Source organism: Penicillium canescens, assembly GCF_028828765.1.
Source record: "Penicillium canescens strain IBT 15451 chromosome Unknown utg000010l_segment0_segment0, whole genome shotgun sequence".
NCBI lineage: Eukaryota > Fungi > Ascomycota > Eurotiomycetes > Eurotiales > Aspergillaceae > Penicillium > Penicillium canescens.
The window spans coordinates 385,067-401,792 of record NW_026703972.1 but is presented as its reverse complement, the minus strand read 5'-3'; the positions used below and the strand labels follow the sequence as shown (position 1 = coordinate 401,792).

The 16,726-nt window shown below is 49.7% G+C and overlaps 4 protein-coding genes across 4 annotated transcripts; 2 read left to right on the top strand and 2 right to left on the bottom strand.

Annotated features, from left to right (window-relative positions):
- Positions 1–5,178: 5,178 nt before the first annotated feature.
- Positions 5,179–7,548, top strand: N7446_012165 (uncharacterized protein; the record flags this gene model as incomplete). Its single annotated transcript, XM_058520907.1, has 1 exon — positions 5,179–7,548. One exon carries the CDS (start codon positions 5,179–5,181, stop codon positions 7,546–7,548), a length of 2,370 nt encoding a protein of 789 aa, XP_058366273.1.
- Positions 7,549–7,858: 310 nt separating this feature from the next.
- On the bottom strand, positions 7,859–10,576 carry N7446_012164 (ATP-binding protein; the record flags this gene model as incomplete). The annotated part of the gene is made up of 8 exons (XM_058520906.1): positions 7,859–8,008; positions 8,057–8,476; positions 8,524–8,596; positions 8,646–8,832; positions 8,884–9,721; positions 9,771–9,889; positions 9,942–10,045; positions 10,104–10,576. 8 exons carry the CDS (start codon positions 10,574–10,576, stop codon positions 7,859–7,861), a joined length of 2,364 nt encoding a protein of 787 aa, XP_058366272.1.
- A 569-nt stretch (positions 10,577–11,145) lies between these two features.
- N7446_012163 (uncharacterized protein) lies at positions 11,146–11,823 on the top strand (the record flags this gene model as incomplete). The annotated part of the gene is made up of 1 exon (XM_058520905.1): positions 11,146–11,823. One exon carries the CDS (start codon positions 11,146–11,148, stop codon positions 11,821–11,823), a length of 678 nt encoding a protein of 225 aa, XP_058366271.1.
- A 409-nt stretch (positions 11,824–12,232) lies between these two features.
- On the bottom strand, positions 12,233–12,538 carry N7446_012162 (uncharacterized protein; the record flags this gene model as incomplete). Its single annotated transcript, XM_058520904.1, has 2 exons — positions 12,233–12,472; positions 12,533–12,538. The coding sequence occupies 2 exons, from the start codon at positions 12,536–12,538 to the stop codon at positions 12,233–12,235; spliced, it is 246 nt and encodes an 81-aa protein (XP_058366270.1).
- Between the last annotated feature and the right edge of the window lie 4,188 nt (positions 12,539–16,726).

Below are 16,726 nucleotides of genomic sequence, written 5' to 3'. Positions count from 1 at the left end.
GGGACTCGAGTTGACGACCCAACAAGGCAGACCTACCTGGTCTCGAAACGATCAGTCGTCGGTGATTGACCTCACCTTCATCACATCCAACCTTGTCAACAGGCTTATCAATTGCGAGAGGGCGGATGACATCGAACACGCATCCGACCATTTCCCGATCAGGACTGTGCTTGATATTATTACACCCATTGCAGTACAACAGAAGAGAAGAAACTGGAACGCAACCGATGATCAGAAACTCATCCAGAAGATCGAAGGAGGTCTACGGACAGGAGGCCTATACCGGGCAAATCCGCAAAGGATAGAAGCCAAATGCCAGGAGCTGATGGGAGCGATCCAAACAGCAATCGAGGAATCAACCCCATGGGCAAAACCATCCGCGTGGTCGAACCCCGACTTTGACGACGAGTGTAAAGTTGCGGTCAAAGAGGTTCGTCGCCTCCGTCGCAAACATACGAGAACTCAAGACCCCTACGACTGGATGTGCTACTCTGAAGCACGCAACAGAAAAACACGACTCGTCAAGAGAACCTTGTCAAGGGCGCACCGGCGCCGAGTCCAGCAGGTCATTGAAGATGGCCCACAGGGTATGTGGCGATTGGCTAAATGGGCAAGAAACCGAGATGGGGCCTACGAGAAGGGTATCACCCCTTCGCTGAAAATACAGGATCCCCAAATGCCTGGAACTCTCGCAGAAACAGTTGATCAAAAGGCAGAGGCATTCCGGATTGCCTTCTTCCCCAAACCGCCGCCAGCCGATCTATCCGACACGGACTCATTCCAGTACCCACAGCAAATCGAGTTTCCAGCAGTCACCGCTCAAGAGATACAGGAGGCGGTGCGAGGAGCGAAAGCAGGGAAAGCACCCGGAGAAGACGGTATACCAAACTCTCTCTGGCACAAGCTTATCGAGATACCGGTGGTTCTAGCAACAATGGTCCAGTTTTTCAACGCATGCATAAACACGGGATACAACCCGTCACATTTCCAGCGCTCAATCACGGTGGTGCTCCGGAAGCAAGGCAAAAGTGACTACCAGCTCGCAAAATCCTACAGACCCGTCGCGTTGCTGAACACGCTCGGAAAGTTTCTGGAGGCAGTTGTCGCGCGACGGATCAGCTACGCAGCAGAAACCAACGGTTTACTCCCACGAAACCATCTAGGCGGGCGAAAGGGCATATCCACCGATCATGCTATCCACACTATCATCGACCGAATCAAGACTGCATGGGGAAAGGGCAAGCCAGTGGTATCTCTGCTAATGCTGGACGTGTCCGGAGCGTACGACAATGTCTCCCATGAACGTCTACTACACAACCTCAAGAAACGTCGCTTGGGACATTTCGTTCCCTGGGTGAGGGCCTTCTTGACCAATCGAAGCACAAGGATCCGCATGCCCGAGGGCACATCCGATCGAATCCTGACACCTACAGGCATCCCTCAAGGATCACCGATCTCACCCATTCTATATCTCATCTACAACGCAGACCTCGTTGAGAACTGCAGCAACGGTGTGACAAGCAACGGGTGGGTCGACGATGTTTGCTTCATGACAAAGGGAGACAGCGAACGCGAAACCATCAAGAAACTCAGAGCGGCATGCCGCAAAGCCGACCAATGGGCCGAGAAACATGCATCAGTTTTTGACCCGAAGAAGTATGCACTCGTGCATTTTGTAAACACCAGGGAAGTCGACCCACAACACACATCGCTTTCTCTACGAGGACACACGGTGACAGCGACGAGGACGGCTGAGCGGTACCTAGGCTATTGGCTGGATCCGGGTCTGGAATTCCACCATCACCGCGAGAAAGCGGTGGCCAAGGCCGGTGTCTCTCTCCACGCACTACGAAGCCTGGCAGGATCAACGTGGGGAGCCTCACTCTATGCAATGCGAAAGATCTACCAAGCGGTGATAATCCCGCAGATGCTCTTTGGGGTTTCCGCGTGGTATCAACCTATGCTCATCAGTCACTCCAAGGCACGCATAATCAGTCGGCCTTTCGTGGCAATCCAGAAGCAGGCAGCATGTCTCATCAGTGGAGCTTTCAGAACTACGGCAGCAGAGGCACTGAATGCAGAGCTTCACCTACCGCCTATTTCTGTTCACATGAATCGACTGGTGAAAGAAACGGCCCTTCGACTACGGACAGGACCAAAGTTCGCTGTCCCGCCAACGATGTTACGTCGACGACCGGCAGATGAGAGAGACTGGGCTGGATGGTCACCGATGGAGGCGCAAGCTTGGAAGGCGGGCGGATGTCTTATGGCTCCCCCGGATACTTTGACGAGGAAATGGGAGAGTCGAAAGGCATTCGTCCTGGCACCATGGCAAGCGCCACCAGAGGTAATCATCGAGGACAGAGAAGCTGCGGTGAACAATCACAACCAGATCCTGATGAAAGACCCAAGAGAAAGACCCTTGATTCTGTACACCGACGGGAGCGGAATTGATGGAAGGATCGGAGCGGCAGCGGTCGTGGACCTTGAGGATCAACATGCTCATAGCCAGATGGGAGATGATAATACGTCCACCGTATATGCGGCAGAGCTTCGAGCCATTGAGATGGCACTTGAAATGGTTCTGGAAAGCACAGAGCCATGGGCTAAGCAGGCGAAAAACGGGGTAGTCATCTTTGTAGACAGCCAAGCAGCGCTGAAGGCGCTGAGACGACCGCGGATGCCGTCAGGACAGGTCTATCTAGCAGGATGCCTCAACCTGATCCGACAACTTGCGGGCAGAAGCATTCGGACAGAACTCAGATGGATTCCTGCGCACCAAGGAGTCATTGGCAACGAGATCGTGGACCAACACGCAAAAGAAGCGGCGCAGGAACAGGACGGGCTGCATAACCCCCTCAACCGAGACATATGTCTCGCAGCCGCAGCGAGACGACGAATTCGCAGAGAAGCGAAGCTGGAGTGGGACAGAACGTGGGCCAAGGAAGCGACCAGTCGTCCGACGAAACGCTTGATTGAAGCACCAACAAAGAAGACGCTGGAATACTGGACGGGCTTGCGCAAAGCGACGACATCGATTCTGATGCAGCTTAGAACTGGGCGAATTGGCCTAGGGGCTTACCTGAATCGTATCAACCGACGCGAAACAGCGCGGTGTGATTGCGATCTTGGCAGCCAAACAGTAACACACGTCCTACTGGAATGCCCCTTGCACCAGGACGAGCGAGACTGGATGAGAAGCGCTCTCTCATACCAGGGAGTCGCTCTCCACCGGGACGAACTCCTCACACGACCGGAGGCCCGCACAGTTGTGGCCGAATTCATGGTCAAGACCGGCCTCCTAGGCCAATTTCAGACAGTCGACCCTACGGCTCTGGGCGAGGAAGGGGACCACAAAGGAGCGGAGACAATGATCCCTTAGACAGTGTGACGGAAGAAGAAGGATGGCGCCCATTAGGAGTGCAGTGCCAGGTCCACTGTACTCCCTTGATCCAAGCGAGCGCGCAAGCGGCAGCCGACAAGACTGGACAGTTGGAGAGAAGAGGGCGTGGGAATGGTGTGTTGAAGCGGGGCCCTGGTCCTACCCGCGACCAGGGGTGAATGACGTTCATTTTGGCTTTGTGTTTATCATGTTTGCATCCGTGCATTTCTTTTGTTTAGTCTACGTCTTTCGATTCGAGGGCGATTGATCAGAAATTCGCAAGGCGAGTTCCCTGACGGTCGCCCAGTGGGCTGGCGACCACCTTCCAGCTGTCGGCAGGCCTGACAGCACTCCCGCATAGCAGCATATATATAGAGCGAGCTACATCGGGCAAATGAATACATCATCATCATATCGGTTATAGAATTCGTGTTAAACATCAAGGCAGACACAGTACGAGCTGGAGAATTGTGATGTGAAATGTGGTTAGCGTATCTCTTACTCTCGCTGAGAGTGCCACTAGACCAAAATAGGCAATACGGTGTGTGTTATCCCCCTCAGTCATTGCTATCTCCTCCCATGATTCTGCCGCACCAAAATTTCCACGTGATCTTCAAATACAATCAATACTTAATGTACCATCAAGTGACGGGAGACACCTGAATCCGACGGAGGTCCGGAATTTGAAGATGATGTCACAAATTTATGGAATTACTCCTTTATATCTGTTAGCGAGAATGGCGCTTCCTTTGCTATTCGAGTACATTTAGGTGGCGTCCCCTTTAATATGTAAGAATGGGTCTTTTTCGCAGGAATCGGCAATGAAGATTGAGGGCATGAATATTAAAATATGAGGTATCTAATACGGCGGATATAACCCGTGGCGTATCTACGCAAGCTTCAAGTGTGGTAATGAAGACCTTTTTTTGATGTGAGTGATATGTCCTCCGCATTTTTGATATATTCCTGCGGGGATCCTTGATTCTGCCCTTACACTTTTGCCATCAACCTGCTCAAAACTGCGGATACTGTCAGAGACCAACAGGACCAAGCAAGGCTTGCCCCTATAAATACCTCGTAACCGTCGGCCCTCCTGGCATTTTCTAACTAATGATCATTGCAGGTTGTGCGAGCGAACGAAGTTCAGTTTGCCTCATGCACAGATCCTATTCCTTACAAGGGACTTAACTACCCAGATAGGTGAGATACGTTTTTTACTTTTCCATGAGGTCCCTTGGAATGACTGCATGACGTCTAACCCCCAAAGCCTAGAGCATCCAGAAGCGTGTTTCGCAAACAGACGAACAACCAGAGATGTAAGCCTATTCTCTCCTCATCACAAGGACATTCGCTGACACTAGCTTCGTGTTCACTATACTCATAGCGACATCACGAGACATATTTTATGCAGGGCACGTTTTTGACTGGGTAACGGAAAGCGGGGCCTTCTGACTGTCGCAATTGAGATAATGATCCTCTACACGGTGACTGTACTTAATGCATTGCTCCAAGAAGAACTCAACAAATTCACTGACGAGGCCAGTCTAGGCACCACAATTGAATCGACACACAGAGTACAGTCTGCAACGAGGGACTTAAAAGTCTGCGCGAAAGGTCAAAGCGTGTTAGTGCCTGAGGCAGCAAAAGCTCGACCCACAGGGTGAGTAAGCTGGCAAACATCCAGGTGCGCATTCCCTTGTAACAGTTCGTTCCACGTGTCAGACGGCGGCCGCTTTGCTCCGTTGACTTCGATTCCGGGTCATTCGATTATCTGCTGAAACTGCTTTCGACAAGGGATGGAAGACACAATCGCCGAGTTACGACGTCAACTTGAAGAAGAGAGGCAGGCGCGAGAAGAAGACAGAAAAGCGCGAGAAGACGCAGAGCGCCGAGAAGAGGAAGAGAGACAGGCGCGAGAAGAAGAGAGAAAAGCGCGAGAAGACGCAGAGCGCCGAGAAGAGGAAGAGAGACAGGCGCGAGAAGAAGAGAGAAAAGCGCGAGAAGAGGCAGAAGAGCAACTGCAACCCAACACACTTCTACGTCTCCTCGATCGCTGCCACCATTCTCTGTCTCAAGCGATCAAAGTTGAGACGGATGCGACCCTCACAACCCAGGGCGACGCGACCGACCCAGTAAACCGACTCTACCCCAAGCACATCATCCCTTGGCTTGACTTTCCGCAACTACAGGAACAAGTCTGGGAGAAATTCGACCGCACCGCTGCGTTTACCTCGCGCCCGCTATTCCCTTCTGATACCCAAATCGACTATGTTGTTACGAATATCCAGAACGGATCGATCTATTCGGAAGCGTCACTTCGGAATTTTGAGCGAGACACGGTGGATAACTTTGTCGAAAAGGTCATTAAGGCTTTGCGAGACGATGAACCCCTTCGACATGAGTTTGGAATCCAAGGCCGAGTCACCTTCTACGATCGCGCAAACCCATCGGAAACCTCGCTGGAGAACAGCCTGGAGCAAATGAACCTTCAGGACGCGCGGACACCCCAACGACCGGCGAACACTAGGCATGGTAGAGGCAGAGGAGGGGGAAGAGGAGCGGTGCAGAGACAGAAGAGGGATGGCACTGCACGAAGACGCAATCGGCGAGCCGACCAGTTCTGCGTGCACCTTGTGGCTGATGAACGACAAATACCAGTGTATGCAGTGGAGTTCAAAGCGCCGCACAAAGTGACAATCCCCGAATTAGTGGCGGGTCTACACCAGATGGATCTGGATCGCGATGTCATCGACCAAGAAGGTGACACATTTGAATTTTATGCCACCCGTCTTGTCGCCGCCGTGGTCACTCAAATATTCTCATACATGATCGACAGTGGAGTTCGATACGGCTACATCTGCACAGGGGAGGCCTTTGTTTTCCTGCATATCCCGGAAGATGACCCCACGATTGTTCAATATTTCTTGTGTATCCCGAATCAAGACGTGCAGCCGGACGATGAATTGCGCCTCCACCGGACCGCCATCGGGCAGGTGCTTGCGTTCACCCTTCAAGCGCTGGCCGCAGAAACTCCCCCTCAAGAGTGGCACGACATGGCACACGACAAGCTAACGACCTGGGAGGTTGAATACCTCGACGTGTTGAAGGAAATTCCCGAAACTCTCCGTAAAGACCCGAGGTCCTCTAATTATCGGCCCTCGCATTGGAAACGAGATCGGAAAGTACACAACACACGCTCTCGCGCTCGCTGTCAGCCGGATTCATCTACACCAAAGCACTCGTCGCCCGAAGGCAGTGGCAGCGATCAAGAATCGCAATCGCCATCCGCCGCAGCAGCGTCGCGTAGCCGATTGAGCCGCAGCCGAGGTAACAACCGTCAATCAACTAAGGGAAGTGAAAGGACACGAGCCGGCCGGGACAAAAAACAGACTTCTCGAAAAGACGGGCATTCTACTCGACCATACTGCACCATTGCCTGCATCCGTGGCATGGTCAACCGTGAACCTCTGGATAAAAAATGCCCCAACTGGAAACTCCACGGTGGTCAGAGACATTCTATGGGACCGCAAGAGTTCACACGCCAGCTTCACCGTCAACTTGTCCGAAATCGAGACCTAGGCTTCGAACAATTGCACATCTGTGGTCGGACAGGCTACCTCATGAAAGCTACCCTTCTATCACACGGATACACTGTGATCATTAAAGCTACCACAGCGGAGAAGGAGCATCGCCTTCAAACGGAGGTGGACAATTATCGTTACCTCAGGAGCTTGCAAGGGCATCAGATTCCCGTCTATCTTGGAGTCTTTCAGCCACGGATCGCATATTGGTACCATGGTGAATTAATGGCGCAGATGATGATCCTGAGCTGGTCTGGAACGCGGCTTCAGCATTTTATCAACGATGAGAATTCTAGCTTCTTTTACCAAGAGCGCGACAAATCTCTGGCCGTGCTCCGATCGCACGGAGTTGTCCACAGCGACGGTGAGTGGCGCAATATGCTATGGGATGATCTGGGTGGCCGTTTGATTGTCATTGACTTGGAGGACATGAGACGGTTGAAGCGTCCTCGAACTCTAGAACCAATATCTGGAAACACGCGGCGTGCTCATCACGTTGGGACGGAGGAAAAGCAGGCAAAGCCTCCTGTCCAACTCAACTGTCTGCACATGACGGTCCACGGATCCATGGGTCGACTGCGTTAGGTGACTCGGTTGGTATCTGCCCCGTCAGATCATGGAGTCGAAGGGAAAATTTTTCTTCCATTTTGGCGCTACCACTGAATGGGCCGCTGTGGGATTAGCGCCTGAAACCCTTTGCGCATCGTGTCTACTTGGGATCGGCCAGGGAGGACAATATCTACTATAATTTAACAATCGCCAAGATACTCTTAAAGCTGGGCATGAAAAACTTCTTAGAGTTATATTCCATTATGTGAGTTGAAGACCCCTTGAAACTATCGTCGTGTACTGAACTATAATGCGTGGAAAGATCACAAAGACCAATTCGTATGCCCTAGAGAAACATGTTCTCAACGCATTGTGCTCGACGAAACTCTTCCGAAAGTCTTTCATTCGATTCCGCGGCAATTTCCAGACATCTGTAGGTCACCGGCTCTTCCTCGACCGTGGCGAGTGCGTGTGCAATGGAAATAAGATTCTTGATCTAATAACGGTCAGCCGGTGAACAATAACTAACGTCCTGGAGACTCACATCTCTTCCATTTAGAGAAAACTTGTCTAACTGCTGCAGCTCATCTTGTCCAACAACAGGAGGACCCTGGGCCGTATGTGCTTTGGATAATAGATTCGTCCAGATCTCCCGACGAAACTTCGCTGTCAAGCCATCGTATTTAATGGTCAAGTGAATCCCGCTCAAGATCGCCTCGTCGAAATCTATCATCCGATTCGTGGTCAAGAAGAGGACGCCCTGGTAATACTCCAGTTTTCGGCGAAAAACGGTCACAAGACGATTATGAGTATCATGGTAAGATTTGCGCTGCTCCATGAACGCATCTGCCTCGTCCAAGAGAAGAACGGCGTCGAAGTGCTTGGCAATCTTGAATATGCTTTCGATTCTTTGCTCGAGCACACTAGAATCGGCGGAGGCGACGACAAGGTCTCCGGCCGATATCTAGGCATGTTAGCAAGCCCACAACCGAGACAACGGGTAATGCTTACAGAATACAGAGGACGGTTGAAGCGCTCCGAAGTTGCCTCAACAGTGAATGTCTTTCCGACGCCTGGTGGACCACTAGAACAATTCAGATACCAAGTGAGTAATGGAGGGTTTATCAACGTACTGCAAAAGAATGTTGAGCCCACGGCCCTTTCCGTTAATTACATCGTCAAATGGCACAGTGGGTGCTAGCCCCAAGCGAGTTTTTGCCAGTGACGAGAGGAGAGTCTTTTTCTCCGACGGTATCTTCAGACAGTCAAAGGTTTCCGGGGTCCATGTCACCTCGCGAAGAGCACCAACCGCACACTCCACTATCCCATATTAGACATCATATCATCCAGTCCTGATCACGTAATACTCACAGAACTGCTTATCCTGAAAGCTGAAGCAACAAACTGTAGGACAGCTGATCAAAAAGTCGTCCTCTCCCATTTGTTGTACATCTACGCTGCCTTCCTGCATTCCTTCCTTCTCCCTTTCCCGGTCCCTTTTGAACAGTGCGCCTATATCGATAACTGCGATGCCATCATTCTTCTTTGGCCAGTTGTCTTGGAGTCGGGGCCGGGAATAATTGGGCAACATTTGACGGAAAAATGCTGCATCAACTCCCACTTGACCATTGATTTTCACTTCGACAGCAGCGCCGTTTTTCATAAAGAACGCGCTGCCGTCACAGTGTTGGATGTGTCTCCCAGCCATGCCACAGAATTTCCGACCTCTTTTTACCAGGTCTTTGCGGACTCCATCGTAATCTGGATGATGGTGGAGAGGGAAGGCTTGGAGAGCTTCGATTGGCCGTGATCCCCGGAATTTCGTGACCCCGAGAAAGATGCCGGCTTCGCCAAATTTCTGTCCATCATAGTCGAGGTATCGACATTCGAGTCTATAATACGTGACGTCGTCTTCGGTGGTCTCTTCGCCCGCATCGAATATAACACATCGCGGTTCTCCTGTTCCGAAGCACCTTCCGTACACGTGGGAACCAGGCTTGAAAAGTGCCCAAAGAAGGTCGTATGTGATGTGGCCATGCAGTAGCATTGAATCAAGACGTTGCGAGGTCGCCGCATACGTGTGCTTGAGATGGTCGATGAGCAAGTGGAGATTCTTCACATGTGCAGATCCACGGTCCGGATTGTTGTTCAAGCTCTCCGCATATTTTTCCAGCTCTGAGAGGAAATGAAATAGCACATTTTGCTCGATCTAAACTCAAGTCAGCATTCTCCCTAAAGGTAATATCTGTTTCAATTACCGATGGCTTATCTTCCATCATGCTAACAGCCTTGATTTCGTGCAGCACCTCACGCAGAATGTCGCGCAAGCCTTCCGATTTGATATCTACGTATGATATCACCTCCTCGGACTTCCGGTCTAATCCTATCATTAGTAGACTTTCGGCTCTGTATGCAAAGGTATCGCCTACCAATACGTTCGCGGACAACGAACACATACTCGGCATAGTTGTCCTGATCAGTGCTGGTCTCCGTCGGCTCAGCAATCTTGTATTTGCATGCCTCTTTGTCCCAACTGCACCCCTGTCAGCCAGTTTTTAAAAGAAATGGAAAGCGGAGTTGGTGGCTCATACGTTTCCACGACCGTCTTGAATTCGGGTGTCGAGGCCCATTTTTCGAACGACTTGGAGTCATCAGGGGTAGTACAGATCGGACTGTTGAGATCAATTTCATCTGCTACCTGAACGCCCTCCTGTTCATTGCTTGCTGGACAAGACTGGGCGGGCTTAGTTGCCACAGACAGTTTAGCTGAAGCACATTCATCGCCGGTGAGCTTCACCAGCAACTGATTCAGTCGAACCATGTCGAGATCGGGTCGGGACTTGCCCTGGGAGACAGGAGTGTTTGGAGGTTCTCCGCTGGAAAGATCGAGCAGCGCCTTCTCAAGGAATACTCCAAAGAGACTCTGCAGATCCTTCACGATAGCTTGAACCGTAGCTGTCCCCTTCGTTGGGCTGTCTGGGGGCGTCAGGCCTTGGTGAGACGGAGAAATCCTCTTCAATGCCATACCCTCGGAGGAAGGCATATCTGGGCTACTGTGTGCCATGTTGTCTGATCCAGAACTTGTTGGTATGATAGAGAAGAGAGTTTGAATCAGCAAGATCAAAAGCTGATGTGAATGCCAACAGAAAATTCCAACGACCCGGGGAATTTCTCCCATTTATATCTTCGTTATCGACCCTTTGCCCCTTTTAACAAAAGTACGCTTCAGATGCGAAAACTTGGATGCACGATCTGAGAAGGATCTAAAGCTTTCTTGTCGGACGCCTCTCCCCCCATACTGTCTCATCCAGGGGGCCATCAACGAGCTCCAAAAGATCGTATGTGACCGTCATTGTCGTTTAGCGCTGCTGGACGCCACGCCATTTGGCCCCATTTTACCCCGCGGTGTCGACAAATCAGAGATCGTGCAGCCTCTCACAGCGGCGATACTTTTGCGAACCTGCATAAGTTGATAATCCGCACAACTTTTTCCTCGTGACTACCCCTCCTCAAGTCAAGTTCCTTCCTCTACTTATTGAGAACACCGCTATCTTCCCTCCTTCCTTCCTTTCTCTCTTTATTTTCTTCGGTCTTCCATGTGACCAGTTACTTTCCACTTCGAATTACCGAATCATGTCTGCAGCTGCTGTCGTCTCCCAGCTACGAGGACTTTTGGAAAAAGCCAACTTGTTGATACCCAAAGTATCGAAAATTTACCCTAATGAGGAGCAATGGGAAGCTCTTGGCGACATAAGCAAGAGTCTTACAACAACTGCGACCAGAATGGAAAACAAGATTCGAGAGTCAAAAGAATCGCGTGCAGAAAGAGCATGGAAAGAAAGTGAAAAGCTTCGGTCTCATGCTTTGGCATGTAAAGGGGAGCTATTGACTAACGGCCGGTTGAAGCAACCACCAGTGTTCAGGCGAAATATTATCACTATATTCGAAGGCCCGAAAGACTCCAAATTCGACTCCGAGGACGTCAAAGTCCGAAAAGCCTTGACCCGACAAAGATGTGAGCAGATTCGACAACTCAGTCCCAGCGGTGTGATTTCATGGGCAATGGCCTACGCGCCAAGTCTTTGGGCGGCAGGCTCGATGTCAATGGAGATCTTTACCTGTCTTCTTGACGACATCGAACCTAACCAACGTCCGCCATGGCCATCGATCGTTGGGGAAACTTTACACATGCTCTTAGACGATGAAGAGTTTTTGTCGGCATCGTTAGAATACCGTGAATTTCTGAAAGGTCCTTCAACCACAATAGTTACCTTTTATGGAGCAGATATTGATTCCTTCTGCAGCATATGACTGTTTACCAGAAGTCTGCCTGGACCGTCGAAGAAAACGGAAACGATTGGACAATGGGCACAATGGATGCGGAGCTCAGACGAGCCAAATTTCCCCTTTTGATGGAAAACGAGGTACGATGGCTTTATAAGCATTTGTCGCATAGCTAATAATATAATATAGAAATGAAGCATATGTACACAAATCCCGACTATGTCTGCATAGACAGACTGCCAGAGCCATTTCAGACCGCTGTCAGAGGAAGCCGGCTCTGGAAGTGGGAAAGGAGCCAGGGTATGAAGACAACAGGTTGTCTAAGCACACTGTTTCCATTGGATAACACACAGGATGTCTCTTTGACCATCTGGTGCGGAAATGCGGAATCGTACAACATCATCGATGAATTTGAGTTAGAGCTTGCACACTCATCTCAGCATTTGAAATAAACGGTTCCACCTCTGATGAAGGTTGTGTAGCCTCCGGGCACCAGATACTCGCAGAATTCAGTCGTCGGTGTCTCGTTGTTAATATGTGCTTTGTAGTCATCCGTCTGCTGGTTGTAGATGGAAAGGTAGTAGCCCTTGAAAAAAATATATCTGTCATGGTCGACCGGCGGGAACAGATGACCTGAAACGGCTTCTTCTCGACCAGCGAGTGCGTCGTCTCCTCTCTAAATACGAAGCGGTGTGTTAGTTATCGGCAATGTGAACTTAAGAGAAGGAATTCTGACCGCCATGACTTGAAATGAATGCGCCCTTTTTTGACTGAAAGCTGACTGTCGTTTGACTGTCGACAGTGAAAAACTTGAGAAGCAAAATTTGTTGGCTGCGACGACTTAAGAAAGTCCCCGGCGGCACCTTAGAGAATCGTTGATAAGTTCGGAAGTATAGAATAAGCGTTCCATAGAAGAAAACGGGTATCTGGTTCGATATTAGAGATAGAGAAGGCACGATGTTGGGTATCAAAGCGAGGGGTAACGAGGAAGTCAGGCGTGGCACCAAATGCGACCGATCCGGCCCCCACCATCCAGTGGGAGCCAACTAATTCAGGCAGAAAATTTTCGTCCTAATGAGAACTCATCTGAGATCCTTAATTGGGTTTCCACCTGTGAAAAGTCCATACAACAACTATGTAGCCTATCTATCACCTTTCAAAAGAAGGGCGGTAAATCATCGACTTTTCGAAGACTGGATGGTCACCCAAACACATTACGTTTGGTTTCCAGATGCCCAACCACATGCGATGCAGCTGTCAGATCTTTCTTGAATCATCGCGTGAAGTTGCATACGAGCACTTCTGGGCAAGTATGCGCGAAACGGAGTGTGGAAGGAAGTAGGGAAGAAAGTGAGTACATACAAAAGAGTGAGGAAAGAGGAGGGGGAAAATTAGACCAACCTCCTGCTCAAATGCTGGCTTGACAAGATCCTCACCACTAGTAGGGAAGAAAGCCGTTGTCGCTAACTCACCAGTTACGTCGACTTCACGACGTGCCTCAAAAAATTGATGGTCTGAAGTTCCTCACAATACTGTGAAGCGCTAATGCTAGTTAAAAGCAAGACATCACACTTGCTGCGGTCTTACATGATCTTTCCCGTGTGCCTCCCTTACTTGACCAGACAAGAGTAGAGAAGTTTGCTGCTCCTTCGATTTATGCAGGTTCGCAGAAATACCTCAAGCTAAGAAGGGGACAGGCCATCAGTGTCGTGTACGATTGGTGGCTCGAGGTGCGTGAGGCTGCAAGGCCCTGCCACATTGGCCCACTGCCTCGCAGTGCGAACAAATCAGGAGCACCAGCCGTACGCCGCTCCATGCCAACCAGCATAGTCGTTGCGTGAGAAAGTTACACAGCCTTGCGCTAATGCATCGTATCCTCTTTAAGGTATGCGCAATGTCCCGTTTCTTAGACCTGGCCTCCGCATTCGCCTTAGCAAGGCTAATCTGTTGTTCCTCTGTCCAGACAGTCTCGGCTTGTTCATTCTTTGGGCGTGCTTTAAGTCGGTGAAGTAGTTGGTTCAGACTTAATTGGATGACATGAGCGAGACAGGGGACCCGGATGACGTTAAAACCAGTAGCCGAAGCCGAAGGCTCTTGTTGTAAAGACTGTTGTAGTGCCTTAACCAGAGTCTCATTATTCGATGCGTTATCGGTGGTTATTCCAAAGACTCGGTCCTTAATGCCATGTTCGGTAAGCGTCTCCATCAGAATAGCACTTAGGTTTGCACCTGTATGCGAACTATGAAGGGGTTTAAAGCCGAGTAGCACCTCACGGTAGACCCATTCGGCATCGATGAAATAGCCAGTAATAGCCATAAATGCCTGCTGAAATGGAGATGTCCAACAGTCTAACGCAATCGAGATCTTTGCATGTTCTGGAAGCATTCTGAGTGTATCATGCTGTCGTTCTTTAACACGGCCAGACAGGCGACGTCGAATTGTATCAGCGGAGGGCACGATCGGAGGGCTTAGGGCGGATTGTGCCTAGATTCAAGACTTAAGATTTAGTTAGGTGACGAGGCAAATAGAGGCTGATTGGTAAAGACGGCGGATTTGGAGGATTTGGGCGATTTGACGCCTACGGACTGGCGTCTGACGGACTTACCTCTGCGATGAGCTCACGAAATGCTGGATTTTCAACGATTTGGAATGGAAGCCGGTTAGTAGTAATAAACTCCAAGATTTTACTCTCAAAACCTTCTTGCGAGAATGTCTGGCTATGACTACCCTGATCATGATGCTAGTTAGTAGGGTCTAGTAGAGCTAGGTATGATAGTATACCGTTTGAAGGAACCTCGTCAATTCAGCCCTCTGCCGGCGTCCACTTGTAGCCTTTTGGCAGGCTGAGGTCTGAAGATGACGGGTAATTGTTGTCGTGCCATGACGACCAACCCTCCCATTGGCATCCTTCTTAGTAGTATAAGGGTGCTCAAGAATTGCATCGCAACGCTTACACAAGACCTTTGGGTTTCCAGTCGCCGTATGGGCCACTTGCTCAAACTGTTTCCAGGTCTCCGAAGCGGAGCCATGCTGTGACTCCCAAGCGATCTTGTTTTTAGATCCATAGTCAGTCTCCAACCACCAGTTGACCCAATCAGTGTGATTCATCGCGTCGTAAAGGAAAAACTGGCCTCCTCTCCTACCAGGACCGACACGTTGGAAGCGTTCAAGGGGATCTAGGGCGATAGACGAAGGAACAGACGGCTCAACGAACGAGAAGCTATCAACCTGCCGAGAGGTGGACGGAGTAGCTGGGCAAAGAGAAGGCGTAGCAATTGACGAATTGTCGGGCTCAGTGTCGAACAGGCCCAACTGGGAGGATCTAAACTCCTGGCTTTGCGACATGATCAGGATGACAACTTGATAGTAGGTTCAAAATTGGATGAAGGGCTTCAGGGGAATAGCTTCAGGAGGAAGAAATCGACATACCTTCTTAGTGAGAGAACTGTCGACGTATCGACGCCGTAGCAAACAGATATTGTAAACAGAGATCACCGTAGCAGTCGACATTAAAACGGAATATCTTGATTCTAGCATCTGATTGGCTAGATCATGCATATGCAGTGAATTCAGCCCATCCAAAGCCCAAGAAAAGTCCATGGATAACCCATCTCCCCGCCCATTTTACAATTTGTTCGCCCAAAACATTTCACCCCATGGCTCATGAGATATCTTCAAACCTCTCTCATCTCTGTAATCCCCAGAATATTACGTTTCTGTGAAGACAGACGTTAAGTCTGAGAGATTGGCTATCTTTTGGTATAAATTTCAACTCTATAAACCTATAATTCATAGATTTGACCCTTGAATCTACAGTTCAACAGAAACATGCACCTACTTCTAATTATATGAGATATATATCTCTACATGTTGACACTTTGGAACTCTCTAAGTACTAGAATACTACGAAAACTTGGTGAAATTGGATTGTTTTTTGGATGACGCCGGTAAACTATAGTGCCTACTGTAGCTGGCTTCATCTACGACCTTAATTACTATGTCGTCGCCGTTGGATCTTGAGATCTTGATTCTTGGGGGAGTTGAACCCCCGGATTGGGAGTTGAAATACTAGATCAGGCCTGGTAAAACGTCGGGCCGATGTATGCCTTGTAAAGGCTTACAGACTGGAACATGCGTAAAAAACAGGCATTAATCAGCGGTTTTATGAGCGCCAAGATCGTAGTTATGCATAGAAATGGGCTATATTGGGGGCCTCATGGGCCCCCACTCATGGGCTATGGGTTGGGGCGGGCTATAGAGGTTAGGCCCACAGCCCACTGCTGGTTGGGCTATGGGCCTAAAGGTCGGGCCCATTTATGGGCTTTGCGGAGGTCTAATCACCTCTTATTTACGTTGCCGGCCTTTATTACCCGCATATTTATTTGTATTCCTAATATTGATGGCCTATTCCAGATCCCGCTTTGAACCTCGTAGGTGAATTTGAAAATAGAAAAACCAAGACTTCTAACCACGCCAGGACCCCCTTGCGTCTCACCTCGGCTAAAAGTAGGTCAGACGAACTGCATCATCAACGTAACTGTACCTCGATGCTGAGAGTCTCGACTTGTTTACATAGCTAAAACAGATACGTATCTATGACAGTCCATGTTTTAGATAGGACATAAGAGGACAAAGAAAGGGATTCGAAGTCAGGAGGAATCACTTTAGCATGTTGCATCTGAATGAAAAGGGAAAATAAGGAAAAGAGAATCAAAAAGGAATTAAAAGAGATGAAATAGTCGGTTTCATGATTCACTGAGTTAATCAGGGGATCGCTCCCCGGTATTTCCTGGCCACGTCTCCTCCAAGATAATCTGCGTCCGGCTCGATTGGCTGCTCACTTCCCAGTCCTGCGTAAAGAGGATCTCGTCGTGGCGAAGCGAACTCATCTTATAGTTATAAGTAGTCGTGTCTCCCGCGCCTTGGATCT